Below are 23868 nucleotides of genomic sequence, written 5' to 3'. Positions count from 1 at the left end.
GAAATGTCACCCCATTTGAGATTTTAAAAGGTGAAATGTCATCATTTAAAGGAATGGTTTTTTTCTTTTTTCTCTGATTTTTAAATTAATGCATTTTTACTATGGAGAACACATATGAAGGCTTAAAGAAGAAAATCAATCACCCTAAAGACTCAAAGACTTGGAGAAATACTACCAGCCTATTAACATTTTGGTGTTTTTGTCTTGCACGTGTTACATAGTTGAGACTTTGACATGTATGCAATTTGAAATTGTACATTTATTTAATTTTTTTATCATAAAAATATCCTTATCATTAAAATTCCCCATAAATATAATTTAGAAGGAATTTTATTAACACCTCCTTTATTGTTGGATATTTATGAGGCTCTAAATTTTCTTGATTAAATATAATGTTGAGGTGAAGATCTTCGTGCAAAGATATTAGTCGACATTGTGAAATATTTCCTAGAAGTTGAGAATTACTGTGTTAAAGAATGTGAACCAAGGTTCCTGAGACATTTTGCCAAATTGTGTTCCAGAATTGAACGCATTTCCAAGTTCACTTGCAGACTGTGAGTGTCTGACTCATTGAATTGCTCTAGCACCGAATAGTATTATTTTTAAATGATCAGACTGCCTATAATTACATTTTTTTGTTTAATGAGAATTTTTAATGCTAATGAGACTGAAGTATTTTTCCTATTTAGTATCCATTTAAAATTACTTTTTTATGTTAATTGTTCAGATTCTTTGCCCATATGTTCTATTTAATTCTTGTGATTTTCTTATTGATTTTTTTATAAACTCTTAATAAATTGTTTTGATTCTTCCCCCTCCCATTCTTTAGTATTTACACGGATAACTTTGTAGAAAGGATCCGCTAGTGATAGGCATTCATGTTTATTTTACCTTTTGGGGAGTTGGAAGTAATTAGCAGAAGGCTTCATGGTGTGTTTTGGAATGAGTGTGTGTAATACTATTACCTGTCTTGGAGACTGGCTTATTTGAAAGGTTTCTTTCTATCTATTGGCCAGTCTGACCAGTAAACCTGGGCATTTTGGAATTGCTGTATATTTTGTGTTGTGATTTAACTCATTCTCAGTATGCTGGATAATTTTCTTATATCAATGACAGTCATCATTCATGAACTCATTCAGCAAATATTTAGGTGACCACTTTTGGGCTGGCCAATTAGCTTTTCCATTTTTTGAACAAGAAAGTTAAGAAGTATCAGCCCTGAGTGAAAGCAGTCCACCCTCTGGATAACATCCCCCAGCATTTGACTGACTCTACAATTCATGGTGTGGCTGGGGGCCCCGGTTTGGGAGCTGTGGATCAGCTTCTCCAGTAGAGAAGCCCAGGGAAAGGCAGCTTAGAGCAAGAGAAGCTGCCGGCTAAGTCCTTATTGATTACCTACTGCAGGCCTGTGGGTTTGAGCCAAAGAGATCCACATATAAGAAACCGACTCTGCCTTTGAGGAGGTGACAATCTGTTGTGAAGACAAATCTAATAGGAAACAGTCGTCTTTTGCCTATTTTACCAATAGATTGTCTTTTACTTATTCAGTACAAGAAGCTGCTTATATGTGAGGGATATTGATCCTAAATCACACACATATTGAAAACAATTTTGCCTATTAAAATTTTTTCTCTTTAATTAAAGACTTTTTAAATACCATATAGAAGTAAAAAATGTTTGTCAGTCTTTTTCCTTTATGGTTCTGACCTTTATATAATACTTAGAAAGCTCTTCTCCTTACCTAAATAATAAAAATATTCTTCCATTTTTCCTTCTGTTACTTTTATAGCACTATTTATTATCATCCAGCTCTTTCTTTCCAATTTGAAATGCTCTTTTTAAATATGCTAAGTTCTCACACATTCATGGGTTTGTGTCTCTCCTCTTTTTCCTTGTGTAACTTATTAGCTACGTGAGTTTGGTTAAAATGCTTTCCCACTTGGGTTGTCCATATTTAAATTGGGGATAATGTCACAGTAGCAATTCCACTTCACAGAGTTGTTGTGAAAGGTAAACCATGATGTGTCAGGGTTTGGCCCCATTGGAAGCACTCAGTAAATGATATTATTGTCTTCATTATTGCTTGTTTTAGGGTCATTGCCAATGGCTCCTAGTTACTATAGTAGGTAGTCCCTGTCATACGTTTTTTCTTCAAAGATTTCTTGGCTGTTCTTCTACCTTTAATTTTCTATTTGAATTGAATGTCAATTCATCAAGCTCTGAGAAAAACAAACGAAAAAAGGAACAATTGAGATTCTGATTGAAATTGCATTAAATTTATATATTAAAAGGGAGGTTTGACATCTTACAGAATTGATTCTTTTAATCTACAAACAGTGTAACTCTCTCCATTTATTGAGGTTTTGTTTTTTGCCCTTCAATCAAATTTAAATTACATGGAGGCTTAAGCATTGAATTTTCTAGCTTTTCCCTTGTTATGGTTGAGACTGGCCCTTTTCCTTCTGAACAGGTGCAGGCAACTTTGGAGTTTCATTAAACACCTTAAGATACATTCTCTTTTAAAGTCATACGAACACCCCTGTGAGGTGAGATTGAACATTTTAACCTTATAGGTAAAGAATTTATAAGGAAGGAAGAAAGAAAAGTAATAGTTTTAAATATCTGTGTATCATCATACATTTTAACTTAGTCTAAAGTAGGTCTATTATTCCCATTTTACAAATAAGGAAACTGATTCTGAGAGAAGGTAAAGTGGTGTGGCCAAGACATAAAATACATGAAGAGATAGGGCTCAAATGCACGGCTTGGGATTCTGAATCAGATGTTCTAATGGCCAGTGGTCACTACTTCCCCCCTCATGCTTTCTCATCCTCTCTACACTTGTCATTTGTCTCAATAAAGTTGACTCAAATCCTATTGGTCTGTTTCCTGGGGCTGACTGCCATTCTGTAGTCTAGTTTCTGGACCCATCCGAATGGCCCAGCACATGCAGCCCTTCTCAAGAGCCAATCACAGTGGCTTGGTCAATTCTGTTGCTGTCAAACGTGGCCTGGATGCCTGGCTCTAGAGAGTACCTGGGAGGAGGTCCAGGGTAGGAGGCCAAAAATTCTCTTATACACCTGAGCCTTGCTGTTTTGTTATCTGACTCTTGTGGTTGAGAAACCCTATAGCCAGGTTAGGTTGTCAGGTTAATTACTGCATAACCCAAGGGAGCTACATTAGGGATGACCATCGCAGAGTGACCAGAAGGAGGAGCCTGACCTGGAACTCCCCTTCTACTGGGCATCCTCATCCAGGACAGAGCTGCAGCCTTTGCCATCAGTAGGATGTGTTTCTCCTGGATTTGTGTATTGATCTGCCTTTAATAGAAAATTTATCATTGACCCTTTGTTCTTTTTTGCAGAAACAGGGCATTAAGTACTTGCTTTTCTTGGTTTTTCCCAGAATTTTAACCTCTTCCTGATTTTGTGTGTGTGTGTGTGTGTGTGTGAATATTTGTGCATTCATTGTCTCTCTTGTATCCTGATGGAATGGATGCCGCTGCAGAATCTGGGCTGTAGGGGAGGTCCCCGGAGGCCAACTGCTCAGGCGTCTGCCCCCGCGCAGGTCTTCATTTGAATGGAGCCAAAGGGTTCCTGAATATCCCTGGGTGCATCCAGAGGTGTGTAAGGGAAACTGGGTGGGTGGCGCTCTGGGCTCTGAATGGTTCGTGTTTGCTTGAAGGAACTGTTTCATGTACTGAGACTTTGAGTAATGTTTCATTAGTTAAAAACCCTTCGCTCTTAAAAAGTGAAAGGTTGAAATGACTGGTCTGTGCTATCTAAGAGGGACTCATAGTCTTTTTTGGAAGAATTTCAGAAATGAAAATTTAAACCCATTCTTCATTCCTAGATTGTTTGGGTGTGACAATTTGGGAGAGAGGTAGGTCTGAGTAACTGTGAAGACACTGGAAGTAGGATTTATTTCTTTGAAACTCAGCAAGCATTCCTAGAGCTTGTTGAGTTTCACTGCTGCAGGCTGGTGCCTCCCGGGGTTGAGCATCGTAATGGCCTATGTGACGCCCCATGGGTAGCACTGCATTGGATGCCATTGGAATAGGGGTGCAGGACCATCAGACAGAGGAAGTAGATCAGTTCTCCTGCCCTTGGAGTGCATTATGAATTATTTACAGAAATAGTCTTCAACTGTTAAGCTTTGAGGGGGCCCAATACATAGCACTTTCTTTTCCTGCCTGTGGTCAGAAACAATTGGGAGAGATACAGGAATCAGGCAAATGGAGGTTAAAATACCACCTTTATGACTAGTAAAGCAGATCCTAGAAAATATAGTTTATATCTGTGGGCAGGTGAGTTTCTAAAAGTGAATCCTAGAATCAGACTTACCCACCCAACCCAGGTAACACCGGAGAACCACAGGCTTCTCCTCCTACCAGCCATCCCCCCTGCCCTTTGACTTCTCCCCTAACATTTATTGAATGGGGAAGTAGAGCAGAAAGCACACTAATCTCTAAGCAGAGGAGGAGAAGTGGCCAGGCTACACATGTCCAATTCTTGTCCCCCAAATTGCCAACCCAGGGAAAAGGCCTGGAGTGTTACACTGAAAGATGTGCCTCCACGAGGAAACACCAGCAGGAGAAAAGAGGTTCCTACCCTCAACAAGCCCAAGTGATCAACCGAGGAACTCTTAAAGTAATACATACTGACTCTATGAATTTTTGGCACAAGAAACATATTTAGATATTGAAATGGAATGATCAGAGTAGCATGCATTTAGTCAGGGAACATTTCTAGAAGGAAGCAATGGGCACAGTGTGGTGAAGAGAGGCACATAACTTTAAACAGATTGACCTGTTGAAATGGAGGAAAGTTCATGGGGAGCTTGAACTATGGTGAAATGAAAAAGACCTCCCAATATGACAAATACAGTAGCTCTTGTGATCTGGGAGATGTGGGTTAGTGTCATCAGTCCTAGTAGTCATAAAGATTAGATGGCACAGTCCCAAGTGGAACAAGTTCATAGATATCCGGCCCAGCTGGTATAGCACAGGGGATGGCCCATAGGCGGCAGCTGTGAAGGGGATGGTCCTGGGGATTGCAGCAAGACGAGGCTTCTGGTGTTAGACAACATGAGTGGGGGGCCTCTCTTCTGATTTATTACTAGTTTGGTAAATTTGGAGTGCTTTCTCGTTTACCCAGCTGAGAGAATATTGTTCAGTTTTCTTTAGAGCAAAAAGAAAAGATTTTTTTTTCCTCTTTTTGTCTTACCAGCTAGGATACAACTGAGAGCTGTGGGTTTGTGGGCTCGACTGGTGTGGTGCTTTCTTTTGAGTTTTCTGTTGCTTAATTGAAAGTGGTTTAAAACCCACTGCAGGTTCTGAGGAGGATACTGGGAGGAATAGTAACACAGACCTTCCAAAAACAGTGGATAACTCAGAGACCATGTTCTTCTTGATTTTGGAACACTATGTGTGATTTTTTTTTTTTTTGGCCGCGCCAGTCAGCTTGTGGGATCTTAGTTCCCCGACCAGGAATCAAACCCAGGGCCTCGGCAGTGAAAGTGCAGAGTCCTAACCACTGGACCACCAGGGAATTCCCCTGATTTTTGTAAGGTGGATTTTCCTTTCAAAACACATTTTTCTTAGGGTGACACTATAATGTATTTGTCTTCTAAGAGTACCCAGAAACCAGCAGCTAAAAAGGGAAGGGGAAGTGGATAGAGGTTTAAAGTTAACTGTGGATGAATATATAAATAATCAAGATTTAAGGAGAATGTATTCCTATCTGATCCATTTGCTGCCTGTTTGACTGTACATTGTGGGGTTATTCATACTTACATATGAATAAGTGGTATAGTCAGATATATAATCTTATAATTGTTAAGTAAAATTGGTTAATCCTAATGTTAATCAGAGATGTCTCTCTGTCCTTGTTGTATAGTATAGAGTTTGATGTGATTGCAGGCAGAGAGACCCAGGTGACCTTTTGGGGATCTATTTCCATCTCCAGTATTCAGTGAGTTGTTTGCTTGCTATCTCCTAAAATAAAATATGTAAAATGCTGAGCACAGCACCTGGTGCACAGGAAGCCTCTCTAATACTTAACAACATGGGGAAATATTTACTGTATTTTAATTTGAAAATGGTTATAAAATAGTATGTAAAGCATTATCCCGGTTATGCAAAATTCAACAAATAGTTATTAAGTTCTTATATGCCAGATGCTGTTTTAGGAACGGGGATACAAGAACAAGATGGGGTGAACATACCATTGCTTTGTGCCCCATTTAATTTTGTATCACAGAAGAGATTGATAGATCTTGCTGTGATGTCCTCAATAGATAGAAAACATCTGTTTCTTTTCCTTCTTTTTTTTTTTTGTTTTTGGAAGCCAGAGACTGACTTTGTGCAGGTATTTCTCCACAGATACCTGAGTGAGTGACCTCTCTGAGAAGTCAGTCAGATGAGCCCTGCCCACCTTCTCCTTCTGTGGTTTAGGGCAGTGCTTTGGAAGAGCTCATTTATCCCCCAGTTTAGCTCAGGAGCAAGGATTGGAAGTTGAAACGTTCATTGAGCTTCCTAAAGTACTAAGTAATCACAGCTGAAACCCACCTGGAAAGTCCCTTTCTGGGGGAGCCTTTGCCAGGAGAATCGTTGCGGTGATTCTTTTCCTTCCTCAGTGTGTCCTTATTTGCCATCGTATAGGACCTCTGGGATTTTTATTCTGGGGAGAGAGATTTAGAAACATAGTTTCTAGCCCATGGTCCATTGAGCCAAATTGATGGATTCCCAAGCTGAATTTTGGCACTGGGAGCTTTTAGCAATGGAAATTTGAGTTTCATGGTTGGCCGGCCATGGCTGGCAATACCGAAACTGGCCCCTACTGTTTACTTGTTCACTACATGGTCTAAGGTAAGTCTTAAGGTCTCTGTACCTTAGCTCAGGAGGGATTTTCAACTCATTTTCTAATCATTTTACAAGGGTTAAGAAATCTGCAATTACAAAATTATTTGAACAGGAGAAAACTCCCCACTGAGTAGTTACTATGGAAGCTTTTATTCCAGCAAGAGGAAAAATTAATGGTGTAAAACCCAGTCCCTGAAGGAATGAAATGATTCTAAAAACAAACTAATATTTGTACCTATTCATTCCCAAGTCTTTACTTCCATAGCCCCTCAAATGAGAATGCAAATTACTGACCAACCTTTTGGTATTTCTTTCAGGGACACCTGTGTGGTTCTTTGTGAAAATTGCTCCAATTCGAAATGAACAGGATAAAGTGGTTTTATTTCTTTGCACTTTCAGTGACATAACAGCTTTCAAACAGCCGATTGAGGATGATTCCTGTAAAGGTTTGTAATTCTGATTTGTACAAATAATTTTATGCCTTCTTTATTTTTTTGCCTATAGTGTGACTCTCGTTACAGAGAATTGGAGGTTGCCAAGGCAATCTCTGCACGAGGATCAAGATTTAAACTTTAATTTGTGTTGGGTAAAGCATTGTATCGTTCTGGAATGTATTGAGGGAAAAGAAAGTGAGAAAAAAAAAAGCTTTGGTTAGGAAGGCATTTGAATCAATTTCATACCTTTGTAGATTAACCCTTTCCAAGTAGACAGAAGAAGGTAACTGGGCACCTCTGGTATTGTCAGAATCTTTGCAGGTTTTCACATGACAGATGTCAGTCACCCAAATGTGGCAATTCATGGTCACATTCATCTTATTTCTATATAAACTTCTTTAGATTTGACTGAGTTCTAGCATTTTAAGAGTGTTAAAGTAGATTTTAGTACATCTCTGCCTCTTGGTTGGTTAAGTCTGTGACTGGTTAATTCATTGGAAACATGGCATTAATGAGGCCAGTAACATTCCCATATGGGTCACTTAATCAGCTCTGGGACCACATATTTTAGCACTCACCTCAGCCATATCACATGCATGTATGGTTTAAATAACACTGGGGACCTAGGAGAGGAGATGGCTCGGGATTTCTAGAACAACTATACTCCCGAAGAGGTCCAGCTCATCAGGAAATACAGAAGATGTCATTCCCAGAGGCTTGGGATTAGGAGGTATCACAGCAGTCTTTTCCATCCCCCTGAAGATAACCAGGAGGCCAGGAGCTCTTTCATGTCACAGTGTTTCCTGGCTCTGCGGCTGATTTTCCGGCTCTACCAGAGAACCTTACTCCTTGCAGTTTTCTGAGACGCAGCAGAGAGATAAGAGTGGAGTTCATGAGAGAGTCAAACTGGGGCATGTTATCCTCGATGTGACAAAATTGTGATTGTTAAATGGCAAGAAATAAAAAATATTCTGTGGCTGCTCCCTTGGGGGCTGTGTCCTCTGAGGATATTTAAAATCCTACCACATTTGGATGCTAATATTTATAGAGTTCAGAGCACAATGCTGTGTATACCAGTACATCCTATTTTTTTTTTTAACTATCTATAGCTCAGTAAATCAATCACAGCCTGCCTTTGGGGTTCAAGACCAGAGCAGATGTAAATAAAGTCTCTTAACTTGTCTCACCCTCCGGCAGTCTCCTTTTCTCCTGCAGATTTGTGATTCCCTGATTTCTAGTTTCTGACTTGAAGATTTCTCAGTGCAGTAGCTCTTACACAGCGATAGGCTCACTCATGATGAGTGTCATCTTGCTACCATCTAGAAAGGCCGTTTACTTTTTTAACTGAGTAAACTCATAAATAGCATTTTAAAGGTAATCTGATATTTTCACAATTATTTTTGCAAGTTTTCTCTGACAAAGGTGAACTAGGGGATGTAGTTGAGTCAGAATATTTCCTTATCATCCCCACTGGAACATTTTCAGGTGACGTGAGGGATTGTTTAGTAGGATAGGCAGAGTCAACCGAGAATGCTCCCTGCATGCCACCTAGGTGTCTGCCTGGCATTCTCATGAAACCTGAAAGAAGAGATAAATCAGATTGATGCAGTGGGACTCACTGAGGTTTATTTTCCAGGAATAAAATGCTCTACTTCATTTTTCCTGCCTCGCTGATGTATTTCCCTTGCTGATAAGGGTTTTGGTGGGTGTGCGCACACACACACACACACACACACACGCACGCACACACACACACACACACACACACACACACACCCTATTCCCTGTTAGCCAAGGGAACCAGATATTAATTCTCTTTGTCAGTGAAATAAATTGGAGTAATACATGACTTGATTTCTAAAAATTAAAACACACATGCACACACACACACACACACGTACATACTCTTTAGCCCTCAATATAGGAATGCTGATAGTGGATCATGCTTAATATTTCTTCCAGGACATGACTTTATAAGCCTGTTAGCTCCAAATGCTGTGGCAGATACGTTTCGACCCTCCCACTTGTCGTGTCACTGTGCCCCTGACCCACTTCTATTTGGTGGTCTGTTTAGGCCAAGGTCAAATTTTATATTAGTCTGTTGCTGACGGAAGAGCATGATAATTCTCCAGGCCTTTATCGTTGTAAGTCTATAAACTGCAGTTCTGGCTGTAAGGGTCCAGTCTAGATGGAAAATACACTGCCATGTGGCTGGATTATTCTCCTGACTTGACATTTCTTCTCGGAAGTCGTTCTCACATTGTGAGATTCCAGCAGGTCTGGCGGGGTTTTCAGTACAGTGCCTCGATTAGCATAAAGAGCCTTAAGAGTCTTGCTGGCCCAGGCTTGTGTAGAATTCACTTTTGAGATGGAATGGAAGGGTGGATAATGGAAAACCCCAGAAAATCCCCAGATAATTGCTTTTTGGCATAGCAATACAAGATGTTTTCCCACCATTAGATTAGACTTTTTAAAGTCAAGTGTGCTCAGATTGTCTTTAAAATGACTTTGTTTTCTCTCATCATGTTGTGCCTAACTTTGGGGCTTGGGAGTCGGGTGAGTGCATCCTAATGGTGACTCAGGAAGCCAGTTGGTGCCTAACATGTTCCCATAAACGACACACAAAGGGGAGAACACATGGGATCATTGGCTATAGACTATTTTAGCATCTGACACAAAGTAACTCCCCTTTGGCCCTGAGCACATGTGATGGGCCCTGGGGATGCTCCCTGAACCCCCTCTTTTATTTAGTGTATCATTTCTTGTGACCCTTTTCGTGAATTATCCAGACCCCTGACTTCCTCATCTCCTCTTTCCTGTTCATCTTTTGGCTACTTCCTTTTCTCTCTGATAAAAAGTGCCCACAGGTGGCATGGAGCAAGGGATGAAGGCAAGCTAGGTTTGCTGTTTGGTAACGGCTCTGGGGTGTGTGCGTGCGTGTGTGTGTGTGTGTGTGTGTGTGTGTGTAAAGGCTGAATGAGAGAGTAGGTGGGAATTCTTGGTTGAAATGAGACTCAGTGAGGCTCCAGGGGTTTCATTTCTTCCTTATCTCTTGCTTTTCTGGTACTTTGGATAATTGGGAGTAGGTTGCAGGGGTGTTTTTCTCTGTCCCATCCGCCCTTCTAAGCCAGGAGCCTTGGGCAAGTGGGTAGAGAAGAATTAGAGTGTAGGGCTCAGAGTTTTCTCTCTACATTGTTCACCCAAGGATGAGTCACCCCTCTTCTTTTCTCTCTTACCTCACTGAATCATCTCACATTAAAGGAGCAGATTCATTTTCAAAGATCCACTAAAGTAAATTTAGTATTTACTTGTAAATACAGAGTTAAAATTGAGCCAAGAGTGGACAATAAACGGAATGTAAAACTCCAGAGGAGATTTTTAAAGGCCAAAGATTTAGAATATCCAGGGCTGACGGCTCCGGTAAGCTGTTGTAACTGCCAACCCTTCTCCAGGCGTCTTCATGCGGGATATATGTGAGGTGCTCTTGGGGAAGAAAGAGTGTAATGGATACAAGCCACAGGCCCCCTCTTCACCACCAATATTAACATTTTTCTCTCTCGGCCCTTAGGATGACTGAAAGGTGATGATTTAGTGACTTCTGCTTGAAGAAGCCATCCTAGGTTTTTGGTTATTTGTACATCAATAGGGAAAAGGTCTGGGGCGGAAGACTTGAGGATACCTAGTCATTGTCGACGTTGACCTGGTGGTCTCCTGTGTCCATTGTTCTCTGCTGGATGTTGGGTTATGGCACCAGCTCCTCTAAGAGAATCTGTGACTCTTCAGATTAGGACAAGCCCGGCCTCATCGCCTCCTCACCAGGGCGAGGATACTTTAAGGAGTCCTGTGCAACTTCTCTTCCAAGTGGCTCAGCATGGTTTCCCAGGGAGGGGCCTGTAGGTCTGTCTTTCCTAGTATCTCTGGACTTACCCTGGGAGGAACTGGAATTCCAGCTCATCCCAGAACCATCTCTTTTGGCCTAGGGAGGATACAGGGATGTGTGGGCTAAAGCAGCCTAGCGGGGGACTCACCCCAGTTGAAACCTGTAGCCAGTGTGGGCTCAAGCAAGGGAGATAGTGGTTGTGCTTACTGAGAATGGAGAAAGGACCCAGTAAATCGTTTTTAGCTGCTTGCTAGATTGCAAACTGCATTCCCGTCCTTCTGTCCTTTTTTCCCTTTCATGCTTCCTCTTCCCCTCCTGCTTGCCCCCTCTCATTTTTCCTGATCATGTGATGCTTTTGATCTTCCCATGGCACCCCCAGCCCTGCCTCTGCCTGCCTTGTGGTGATGTTTATGACAGAGCTGGAAGAACCCTGAGCTAGGGGTTTCTTCATTTGAGCTCAGTTCACTGTTAAACTCCCAAATGGGATGTAATTGGAAGGGTGGGTGCAGAAATACCTCCTAAAGCTTAACAGAGTTTGTAAAATGGGCTACTTATATTTTGGGGCTTTATGTCTACTGGAAACCCAGGTAGAAGTAGGACAATGAGAGAACACAATTTGTTCTTCATGCACATTTATTCAGCACACGCACTTACTGGGTGTCTTTGGGGTGTTTAGCCTTATGCTAGGTGCTGACCTTAAGGAAATGTCTAAGAGCCCCTGCTCGTTACAGTCTGTTTGGAAGATAGGCAGACAGGTGAGCAAATAAGAACAATAAAGCCTAATCAGTGATCTAATAGAAGTCTGCCTAAGGCAAATGGGGCTACACAGGTCGGAGCAGGCAATTCTGCTAGGGTAGGGTGGTACCAGGGAAAGGCTTCCTTGAAGGCAGCTGCCTTATTTTCCTTGTGGAAAATGACCATGTGGCTTCCCTTAAGCAAGATCATCTTGAGCCAGATTCTCATTGGCTTATTCTCACCCAGTTGACCCTTTGGACAATAGGAAATTGATTTTTCCAGGAGTGTTTTTCCTGATGGCTCTGCTATGAGGGACATTGTTGGTCCAAATTGTACATTCATATTCCACCAAACCCATTTGCTTCTCTTCTGTGTTTTCTTAAAATTTTTATTAAAGTATAGTTGATTTATAATATTGTGTTAGTTTCAGGTATACAGCATAGTAATTCAGATATATATATCAATATATATATATTCTTTTTCAGATTCTTTTCCATTATAGGTTCTTACAAGATATTGAATATAGTTCCCTGTGCTATGCAGTAGGTCCTTGTTGTTTATCTATTTTATATATAGTAGTATGTATCTGTTAATCCCATACTCCTAATTTATTCCTCTCCTCCTCTCCCCTTTGGTAACCATAAGTTTGTTTTCTATGTCTGTGAGTCTGTTTCTGTTTTGTAAATAAGTTCATCTGTATTATTTTTTTAGATTCCACATATAAGTGATATCATATACTTGTCTTTTTCAGTTTGACTGACTTTCTTCTGTGTTTTTAATCTCATTTCATGGCTGTCATTCCAGTCACCCAAACCAGGGACCCAGAGGCAACCTGGCTTGCCTCTTCTCTCCCTCTACAGCCATTGATTCTACCTCTGCAGCTGTTCTCAAGTCTCCCCTTGTCACCTGGCTCAGGCCATAGCACTGGTCCAGGCCCTCATGGTGTCTTGCCTGGGATTCTGACTGGTCTTCTATCTGTTAACCCCCCTCCGCCCTCTTTATAGTCCACTATCCACACTGCCATTTTGTCCTAAAATTCCCCTACTATATTTAAACTCTTTCATTGGATTCCCTTTGGGTTTCAGGTTGAAGTTCAAATTTCTTAACTTGCCATCTAGGTTGTTACCACCTAAGTTCTTCTCAGCCTGGCCCTTGACAACCTCTTTAGCATTACTTCAGGCCACTGCCTGCATCCTCCTCCCCTCTATGGGCCATGCCCCATTCATCTAGCTATTAAGAAGGTCTTACTCTTCACTGACATATTACCCTGTTTTAGGATTTTTCTGCCTTCATAGGTGCTGTTCCTTCTGTGTGGAATCTTTTCCTTCCTGACTTCAACTAGCTCCTACTCATCTTTTAAAAGTTTGCTCTAGTGTCACCTCCTGTGGGAAGCCCTCCCTGACTGCCCAGCCTGGATTAGATATGCCTTCTCTGGACAGTCTTGGCCATAGCGTCCTCTACTCACCTGTTACAGAATTTAGCTTACTATATCATACTTTTTTATTTACTTATCAGTCTTCCCTACTAGAGTACAAGCTCTTTGAGGCCAGAGTCTGTGCCATTTTTCATTTTAGTATCCCCAGGATTTAGCACTGTGATGGTATTTACATAGTAGTTATGTTTAGAATTAATATGTGAATGAATGATGTTCTTTCATCTGGCTCAGCATGAGTCCTGTTATAAAGTGTCTATAGAGTCCAGAAAGGACAACATGGGGATGGAGCTTGGGAAAGAACTTCCTTCCTTCCTTCAGAATAGGCAGAGTCTGCCCATCCTGGTAGATTTCACACTGCCTGTCCATTTCCCAATCCAACACCCACTCGCCTTCCTGTGCCCTTCACTCAGCCACCTGAGAGCCAACTCTTTTAAGAGCCACATTCTTGAAAATAGAATCAGGCCTAGAGTGAGGGGCTAGCCTGGGCCTGGGGAAGTGCCCTGAAGTCCAGGGATCTTTCTTTTCATTTTTTGTGCCATGTCATCTGATGGACCAGGGCCCTGAGCCCTGCCAAGCAGGGTCTGGGATATCTGCCTTGCTAGCTCCCTCTTATCATTGGTACCAGAGTGTAGGTTGTGGTGGTGGTGGATGCGTAGGATTGAATGGAGGGGGGTGGTGTTTCAGAGCCCTTGCTGATGTTTAAGTGCACAGCTGTTTTCTCACCAGTTGAAAAATATACTTTCTGCTCCTCTTGAAAAACTTTGCAGAATTCAATTCCAGCTTTATTTTCAGGTGAAGGAGAGCCTGACTCTGAAAGAGACTTTAAAAAATTCTAGTCCACAGTTCACACAAGCAAATTCCAGTGAACACTTTCATGAATGGCCCATTTGGGGAAGATGTCAAATACCCCTGGAGAGTCTGGGCTGTCCCCTCCTGTCAACATCAGTGGGAGTCCCCGCAGCCCGACCACCGTGAGCCTCTTTTCAAGGTGACCCATATCTCTGCTTAGTGGCATCGGGATGGATGAAAATTCCACTATCTTTTATTAAAGCCTAGAACTTCTGGAATGAGATAAAAAGGAACTTGATTTGCTATTCTTTTACGTTGACAAAATTTATACAGATCTTGATTCTTAAAGGTTGTGCAGAAAAAGGGCCATCACTCTGCTTGACCTCATTGTCCTCTGGATTCTGAGTCCGTCTTATAAATGTGCTCCAGGGTAAAATTTGGTAAATGAGATTTCTGCTGCAAGGCGCTGGCTACTTCTAAACTCTAAAGGACAAAAATCAAATCGCCTCGTCTTGCTTTTAGCTGTCATGTAAAAATAGTTGCAGGCTCTGTTTATTTGCTGTACCCCACATCCAGGTCTTTGGAGCTCCCTCGCCCCAAACTTGGTTTTGAGAACCCCTACAGACTTTCAGGGGTCTCATGAGGCAATTGCCATGGTCATAACCTTGATGCAGATGGCTTGTTGGACATTGAAATGGACGGTTGTCTTTGGGCACCTTTAAACGATTCCTCAAACATATTTAAATCTTAGTAAAGATCACTGGTGCATCTTAGATTTTGGAGTATAGAGTGGTCTGGATTAGAAAAAGACCAGTGTTTTACTTTCCTTGTAAAAGGAGCTAGTCCAGAGGGCCAAGGAGGCCTCAAGACAGTCTTTGTTTTAGCCCACTAAACTTAGCCACTTTGTTTTACCAGGAAAATGCATCCTGCATTTAAGGCATGTAGATAGAGTATTTTAATTTCCACTTTACAGATGAGATCATTGAGGCCCAGATCATTTAAGCAGTTTGTTGGTGACCTCAAGCAGGCCGGAGGCAGAGATGGGATTTGTATCCAGACTTCTTTACTCTAAGTTCAGTACTCGGCTCTTTGCGTTTCTAGTTTTAAGGGGACCTACCTGCCATCAGCTGTCCTTCCCCCATCCTAGAGCAGACTAAAATCGACTAGTATTGTTTCCCCACCTGCCCACGGATTAAATTCATTTCTTATTCCCCTGGCTTTGGAGAAGGTAGTACATGGAACGGCCATTTGACTAGATTGTCTAGTCATTTAAAACCCGAACCCGCTTAGTCTCTGCTAGGATCAGACGACAGGGGGCTTGGGAACAGCCTGAGCCATAAAGTCAGGGAAACATCTTGATTGCCTGGTGTTATCTGGCAGAAAAGCCTTGGGCCAGAGTGGGGAGATCTGGGTTCTAGACTCTTAGCTGCCTAGGCACTCTGTGCTTCGATTTCCCTAGTTGTAAAGCAGTGCTAAGACCTGCTGTACCTGCTTCACCAAGCTATGATTAGGGTCAAGTGAAAGGACAAGGGAAAAGTGCATCACTGCACAGATTTGAGCATGTCTAGGTGCTTTTTTGATCAGCGAATCTTGATTGCGAGGATGGCCGAGTGACTTGCGGATGTGCAGGAGGACATGGAGGGTGGGCGTCTGCTTCTGACAGGGTAACTCGTGGTATGAATGTCCGAGCACCTTCAGGACCTGGTTGAACCTGTCTCTCCTGTCTTCCACATGCTCCAGGCTGGGGGAAGTTTGCTCGGCTGACCAGAGCACTGACAAGCAGCAGGGGTGTCCTACAGCAGCTGGCTCCCAGCGTGCAAAAAGGCGAGAACGTCCACAAGCACTCCCGCCTGGCCGAGGTAAGGGCAAAGGTTTAGCTCAGCTTAACCCTCACTTCCATGGGGTCCCTGGGCTGAGAAAATGGTCCACAGTGAGTGTGATGGCTTGGAAGGGACCTTCAGGACCCCAGACTCTTGTCTTGGCTGGTCTATACACCACCATGTGTGACTTTGGGTAAGTGATCTAACTCCTGTTAGTTGTGTACTCTCAGATATGTAAAAGGAACTGCAAACAACTCCATTCAAAATTGGTTGAGATTACAGCTGTCAGCTGACTCTTTTGAAGGAGTAGGGAAGGAGCTAGAAGTGCTATATACATGAAGGGGGTTTTACTTATAAACCATAAACAATTTTGTTATTTGAGCAATACATACTATTATAGGAAAAGAAGATACAGGAAGCAAAGAGGAAGAAAATAAAGATCACCTAGAATCCCACTAACCAGATAACATTGTTATTTTTGTGGGCATGCCTTAACTCTTTTTTGCATTTAAGAAATATTCTATTCCTAAAGCCTAAGAAATACATTTTTTCGCATTAATGAAGTTGAGATGTATCTAGGAATCAATGTGTATATTTAAGGTGGGTTGTATTGCCTTTTCTTCATTTTATAAAGTTATGAACATCTTTCCAGGTTAATAAATATACTTAAAATTATTGCTGTTTCCATAACCTTTGTAGTAAGGAAAACTCATGGTGGTGGTGTTCTCCCTTTTGCTGGCACAAGTGAGAGGCTGGGAAGCCTGGACAAGATGTTTGATCAGGCTTAATGCACCCAAATTATTATTATCTGTCTTTGGTGGTCCTGCATCCAAATCACTGTTATCTCCCTTTGGTGGTGCCTGGACTTTTTTTTTTTTCCAACTAGACCAGGGTAGGACCAATTAAGAGCATTATACTTTCCATGTAGCAAATTTCCGTCTTACCCAAAGATGACAGCGTTAGCTGTCTCTCTGCCTGGTGGTAGCCAGTCAGTTCCTGATCTGTGCTGAGATGACAGGGCACTTTCTGACCTGCCTCTTGGCTTCCATATCCCTGAGGGAGAAACTCCCAGCACGGTGCAGCTGACAGTGGGTGCTCTGCATATGTGCACCGAATGTTGAATGGGTTGAGTACAGAAGATGTCCTTATAGCAGCCAAAAGCTTCTGCCAGCAGTGGGAATGGGGGCATTCATTTGTGTCGTGTTAGAGAAGGTGAGATACTTGGATGATGGCAGCATCGTTTTTGTCATGATGTGGGCTCACCTTGTGGTAGAAAGAATAATAAAGGAGGCCCTTCAGCTCACAGCCTGCACTTTCTCTGTCCCCGCTGCTTCTTTTGGTTAATGATGTTCCCTCCTCTCCTACTGCTCTCCACCTTGCTCACTCTTATCCAGCCACATTCCTTGCTGTTCCTCTTATACACCAGGCTTGCTCTTACCCCAGACTTTTGTGTTCTACTCCTTCACCAGCTGCAAGTCTTTGCTCAGATGTCATTTTCTCTATGTGTCTACCTCTGTCAGAGATACAAGAACCGGTAGGATATTTGTATGTTAAGAGATTGATTGTAAGGAGGTGGTCGTGGGGACTGGGGAAGTCCAGAATTCGTGGGGCAGCTTGGCCAACTGGAAACTCTTGGGAGGAGCTGGTGCTGAAGTCCCAGATGGAATTTCTTCTCAGGGAAACCTCAGTTTTGCTCTTAAAGCCTTTCAACTGATTAGATGAGGACCACCCAGATTATGGAGTATAATCTCCCTTCCTGCAAGTCAGCTGATTGTAGATGTTAATCACATCTACAGAATACCTTCACAGAAGCACTTAGTGTTTGATTGAACAACTGGGTACCATGGCCTAGCCAAGTTGACACATGAAACTAACCATTACAGTTTAATCCTTGTCAGTTCGGCACCTGTATACATTTCCTTAAACCATACTTAATCTCCAAATAAAGATAATAACAGTCATACTTCCACCTAACATGATCCAGTTATGTTGCATATTACCAAAACATACCAACCCTTTCCCCAGAAGAGGATGCAAAGTCCTCGGGTGAGATCTCCACGCCTTGATATCCTGCAATTTAAACAGTGTAATGTAAACTTAACTCTTAACATCTTATGTTAGATAATAAGGGGATAAAAGAGGGAAGAAAATAAAAGTATTTGCCTTATCTATACACCATATACTATATATATATACACAATATATAGTGTATATATATATATATATATATATATATACACAAACATTAATAACAAAATAAGAAATACTCAGTAACTTTTTTTTTTAATTTTTATTTATTTATTTATTTTATTTTTGGCTGTGTTGGGTCTTCGTTTCTGTGCGAGGGATTTCTCTAGTTGCGGCAAAAGGGGGACACTCTTCATCGCGGTGCGCGGGCCTCTCACTGTCGCGGCCTCTCTTGTTGCGAAGCACAGGCTCCAGACGCGCAGGCTCAGTAATTGTGGCTCATGGGCCTAGTTGCTCCGTGGCACGTGGGATCTTCCCAGACCAGGGCTCGAGCCCGTGTCCCCTGCATTAGCAGGCAGATTCTCAACCACTGCACCACCAGGGAAGCCCACTCATTAACTCTTAATCCTCTCCTTAACCTGCTCTACGTTATGCTCCACTTAACGGCTTCCAATATACTATACAGTTTACTTATTTATTGTGTTTATTGTTCACTGGTATATCCCAAGCCTTTAAAACAGTGTCCAGCACATAGTAGATGCTCATCAGTAGTAAGTGTTTTTTTTTTCCTTAATTGATCGAATGGATGAAAGAATGGAAATGATGTTAGTGTTTTTGTCTAACTGTCTGGCATGAGTAGTTGCTCATTGATTGGCAATATGAGGCAAACATCTGGGTCCCATCCCAGGGGCTACTAAATTTTAATTAACCTGGCTAGAGGCTTATGGATTTTATTGATCTTTTCAAAGAACCAAACTTTTGGTTTGTGGATTTTCTCCAATGGTTTTCTGTTTCCAATTTCACTGATTTCTGCTCTAATTTTTAATTTTTTCTTCTGTTTAGTTTGGAATGAATTTGCTCTTCTTTTTCTAGCTTCATAAGGTGGAAGCTTAGTTTATTGATTTTTGATCGTTCTTCTTTACTAATGTATGTGTTCAATCCTATAAATTTCCCTTTAAGCACTGCTTTCACTGCATCTCACAAATTTTGATAGGTTGTGTTTTCATTTTCATTTTGTTCAAAATATTTAAAAATTTCTCTTGAGATTTGTTCTTTGGTCCCAGGTGTTATATAGAAGTGTGTTGTTTAATCTCCAAGTATTTGGGGATTTTACAACTGTCTTTCTGTTATTGATTTCTGGTTTAATTCCATTGTGATCTGAGAGCAGACATTGTATGATTTCTATACTTTTAAATTTGTTAAGGTGTGTTTTATGGCCCAGTATGTGGTCTGTCTTGGTGAATGTTCCATGTGAGCTTGAGAAGAATGTATATTCTGCTACCGTTGGATGAAGTAGTTCATAGATGTCCATTATATCCAGTTGATTGATGGTGTTGTTGAGTTCCACAACATCCTTACTGACTTTTTGCCTGCTGGATCTGCACATTTCCATTAGGGGGTGTTAATGTCTCCAGCTATAATAGTGGATTCATCTATTCTCCTTGTAGTTCTATCACTTTTTGCCTCGTGTATTTTAATGCTCTGTTGTTTGCTGCATACTCATTAAGGACTGTTATGTCTTCTTGAAAAATTGACTTCTTTATCATTACATAATGCCATTCTTTATCCCTGATAACTTTTCTTGCTGTGAAGTCTGGTCTGTCAGGAATGAATATTGCAACTTCCACTTTCTTTTGCTTAGCATGAGTATGTTAAATCTTTCTTCATCCTTTTATTTTAATCTACATGTGTGTTTATATTTAAAGTGGGTTTCTTATTGACAACGTATAATTGGATCTTGTTTCTTGATCCACTTTGACAATCTGTGTCTTAATTGGCCTATTTACACCACTGACATTTAAAGTGATTATTGATATAGTTGGATTAATATTTACCATATTTGTTGTTGGTTTTTATTTGTTGCCCTTGTTCTGTGTTCCTATTTTGTCTTCCACTTTTTTTCTGCCTTTTGTGGTTTTAACTGAGCATTTTATATGATTCTATATTTTCCCCTTCCTTAGCATATTATACTTTTTTTTACATTTTTTTAGTGGTTGCCCTAGAGTTTGCAGTATACATTTACAAGTAATCCAAGTCCACTTTCAAATACAGTGGTCCCTAGGTATCCACAGGGGAATATGTTCCAGGACCCCCACAGGTACCAAAATCCATGGATGCCCAAGTCTTTTATATAAAATGGCGTGGTGTTTGCATATAAATTATTCACATCCTCTCATATACTTTAAATTATCTCTAGATTGCTTATAATACCTAATACAATGTAAACACTATGTAAATAGTCATAAATATAATGTAAATGTTATGTAAATAGTTGCTGGTGTGCAACAAATTCAAGTTTTGCTTTTTGGCACTTTCTGGAATTTTTTTTCTGAATATTTTGATCTGCACTTGGTTGAATCCACAGATGCAGAACCCACGGATTTAGAGGGCTGACTGTAATACTGTACGTAGTGCTTCATGGGTAGTGCAAGTACCTTGTAATAAAATACTACTAATTCCTCTGTCCTGTCCATTGTGTCATTGCTGTGATTCATTTCACTTATTCATAAGCATACATAAGCGTATATATGTATACAGTATCAAATACATTGTTGCTGTTATTTTGAACATACTGTTATCTGTTAGATCAATTAAGAATAAGAAAAATTGGGACTTCCCTGGTGGCGCAGTGATTAAGAATCTGCCTGCCAATGCAGGGGACACAGGTTCAAGCCCTTGTCCAGGAAGATCCCACATGCAACGGAGCAACTAAGCCCGTGTGCCACAACTACTGAGCCTGAGCTCTAGAGCCCGCGAGCCACAACTACTGAGCCCGTATGCCACAACTACTGAAGCCTGTGCGCCTAGAGCTCATGCTCTGCAACAAGAGAAGCCACCTCAGTGAGAAGCCTCTGCACCACAATGAAGGGTGGCCCCTGCTCACCGCAACTAGAGAAAGCCCGCGCGCAGCAATGAAGACCCAATGCAGCCAAAAATAAAAAAAATTTAAAAAATATATTTTAAGAATAAGAAAAATAAAAGTTTTTCTTTTACCTTCCCTTATTCCTTATCCAGTGTTCCTCTTTTTCATTAAGTAGATCCAAGTTTCTGACCTATATCATTTTATTTCTCTCTGAAGAACTTCTTTATAAATTTCTTGCAAGGCATTTCTGCTGGCAACAAATTCCCTCAATTTTTATCTGAGACATCTTTATTTATCCTTCACTTTTGAAAGATAATTTTGCAGGGTACAGAATTCTAGGTTGGTGTTTGTTTTCTCAACACTTTAAATATTTCACTCTACTGTCTTCTTGTTTGTGTGGTTTCTGAGGAGATTTAGGATGTAATTCTTATCTTCGTTCCTAATAGGTTAGGTTTTTGGTTTTTTTTTCCCCCTCCAGATTCTTTCAGGAATTTTTGTTTGATTTTATGCAGTTTGAATATGCTGTGCCTAAGTGTTTTTTCTTTTCTTTTCACTTATACTGCTTGGTGTTTTCTGAGCTTCCTGTATCTGTGGTTTGGTGTCTGACATGAATTTGGGGAAGTTATCAGTCATTATTGCTTCAAATATTTCTTCCATTTCTTTCTTTCCTCTCCTTCTGGTATTCCTATTCCACATGTGTTATACCTTTTATAGTTGCCCACAGCCCTTGGACATTCTGTTTTATTTTTTGGTCCTTTTCTCTTTGCTTTTCAGTTTTGGAGGTCTCTATTGACATGTCCTCAAGCTCAGAAATTCATTCCTCTGCCATGTCCTGTCCACTAAGGAGCCCATCAAAGGCATTCTTTGTTTCTGTTATAGTATTTTTGATCTCTGGCATTTCTTTATGGTTCTTTCTTAGAATTTCCATCTCTGCTTACATTGTCTGTCTGTTCTTGCATGCTGTCTATTTTACCCGTTAGAGCCCTTAGCATATGAATCATAGTTTTAAAAATTTCTGGTCTGATAATTCCAGCATCCCTGCCATATCTAGGTCTGGCTCTGTCTCTTCAAACTGTGTTTTTTGCCTTTTACTATGCCTTGCAACTTTTTGTTGAAATCTGGACATGATGTACTGGGTAAAAGGAACTAGGGTAAATAGGCCGTTAGTGTGGTATAAGATATCAGGGGAGAGGAATCACTCTATAGTCCCATGATTAGGTCACAGTATTTTAGTGAGCCTATGCCCCTGGGCTATGGACTTCACAAGTGCTTCTCAGTTCCTTCCCCATTTAGACCAAACAAGATGGGGCAGCATGGCCTGCAGTGGTGTATTTCTCTTTCCCTATGCCAGAAGCTAGGGCAGCTGGGTATTTTTCTATCCTCACGTGAGTTAGGCTCTGATAAAACCCCCCAAATTAGGCTCTGGTTAACTAGTTTCTCTGGAGGGCAGGCCTTTTTAAGAGGAACAGAGTGCTGTGGTGTTTTTAAAAGTGGTTACTTTTCTATTCCTCTTTCCAGGAGCACGGGGGTACTTTTCTTTGATTTTTAATGTGAGAATCTGGTGGAGCTCCTGCAAGTAAAACTCACAAATGTGCGAGGCCCCTGCCTATGACTGGGTCCCCCTAGAATTTTTAACTCTCAGATTTGTCCATGCTGAGCCTCTAGCAATTTGCTAGTTACAGTTTATGCTTTCCTGTCCAGTACTAATTCTTGTGGAGGTTTCTGCTTCTGGGTTTTTCTGGCAAGTTGTGATTCTCTGTATTCACCTGTCTTTCTCTCCAATTTTTGGTGCAATAGTTTGCCCTCTGACCTCACCTCTTGTGTGGAACTAAGAAGAGTTGTTGATTTTTCAGTTTGTACAGCTTTTTACTTGTTAGGATGGAATGACAATTTCCAGGCTTCTTACAACCTGCACCAGAAATTGGAAGTTGGCTAGTAAGTTTTCAACAGAGAAAAATCTTTTCCCTATCTAAAGCTTACAGCCAGTGTCCTGCTGAGTTTTCTCACTGGTAAATGCCGTTGATCAAATGGAGATTGAGTAAGAGTATGGATACCTCATTGAAACCTCTCCCACCTCCAGGAAAAAAATTGACGCAATGCACAAGTGGATGGGAATAGCAGTTTTGCCTTTCAATGGGTTGCACATGTGATTTTCAAGGCCAACTTATATCCCTGTTTGAACTCAGGCAATCTGGCTTTCGTCCTCACATTAGTCCTCTTGTCTCCCTCCTGGACTGATTCTAGAAAAGAAGGAAGCACGTACTGTGTGCCAGGATCTGTGCTGCTCATCTTCTCCTTTAATCCCCTAGACATCTTGGAGCAGTTTTATAGAGGGGGAAACTGGGGCACAGGGAAGTTCATTAACTTGTTTGTGGTTCACCTGGCAGTAAGTGGTGGACTCTGGATTGAGAACCAGGTTTATGTGACTCCAAACCCAACCTGTTTCCCATCTGGGGCACTTCCTTCTGAGCACTGTCTCTTCTTCCCAGCCCTCTGCTACTGCTTATAGTAGGGTTACCATACCTTCCAGCTTTAGACCTGATAGGGGACCGTGGTCTCCCTCATCTCAGGATGGGACACCAAGTCCACTTCATCTGGCTATTCTTCAGCACTCCATCCTCTTCCCTCAGGCTAGTGTGAGCACTTGTTCTTTTGGAGGGCCAGTTTATTTTCAGATCTTAAATATATCTTATGTCATACATGCACCCTAATGTTCATGGCAGCACCATTTGCAATAGCCAAGACATGGAAGCAACCTAAATGTCCATCAACAGATGAATGGATAAAGAAGATGTGGTATACATATTTATAATGGAATACTATTCAGCCATAAAAAGAACAAAATAATGCCATTTGCAGCAAC

The 23868-nt window shown here is 41.2% G+C and overlaps 1 protein-coding gene across 4 annotated transcripts in view; it reads left to right on the top strand.

Moving 5' to 3' along the window:
* KCNH1 (potassium voltage-gated channel subfamily H member 1) overlaps nt 1-23868 on the top strand; it is a 417868-nt gene that overhangs the window by 46288 nt on the left and 347712 nt on the right. For 2 of the 4 annotated variants that reach the window (XM_082464235.1, XM_082464234.1), the window contains exons 4-5: nt 7180-7308; nt 15876-15994. In XM_082464235.1, the coding sequence (XP_082320361.1) occupies nt 7180-7308; nt 15876-15994 (248 nt within the window). Of the gene's footprint in view, nt 1-1571; nt 7309-15875; nt 15995-23868 lie in introns of those variants that run through there. The other 2 variants (XM_082464237.1, XM_082464236.1) reach the window with 2 other exon arrangements.

This window comes from Balaenoptera physalus (genome assembly GCF_965194825.1).
Source record: "Balaenoptera physalus genome assembly, chromosome: 1".
Taxonomy (NCBI): Eukaryota; Metazoa; Chordata; class Mammalia; order Artiodactyla; family Balaenopteridae; genus Balaenoptera; species Balaenoptera physalus.
The sequence above is the reverse complement of the archived record's forward strand: the minus strand, read 5'-3'. Positions and strand labels throughout refer to the sequence as shown.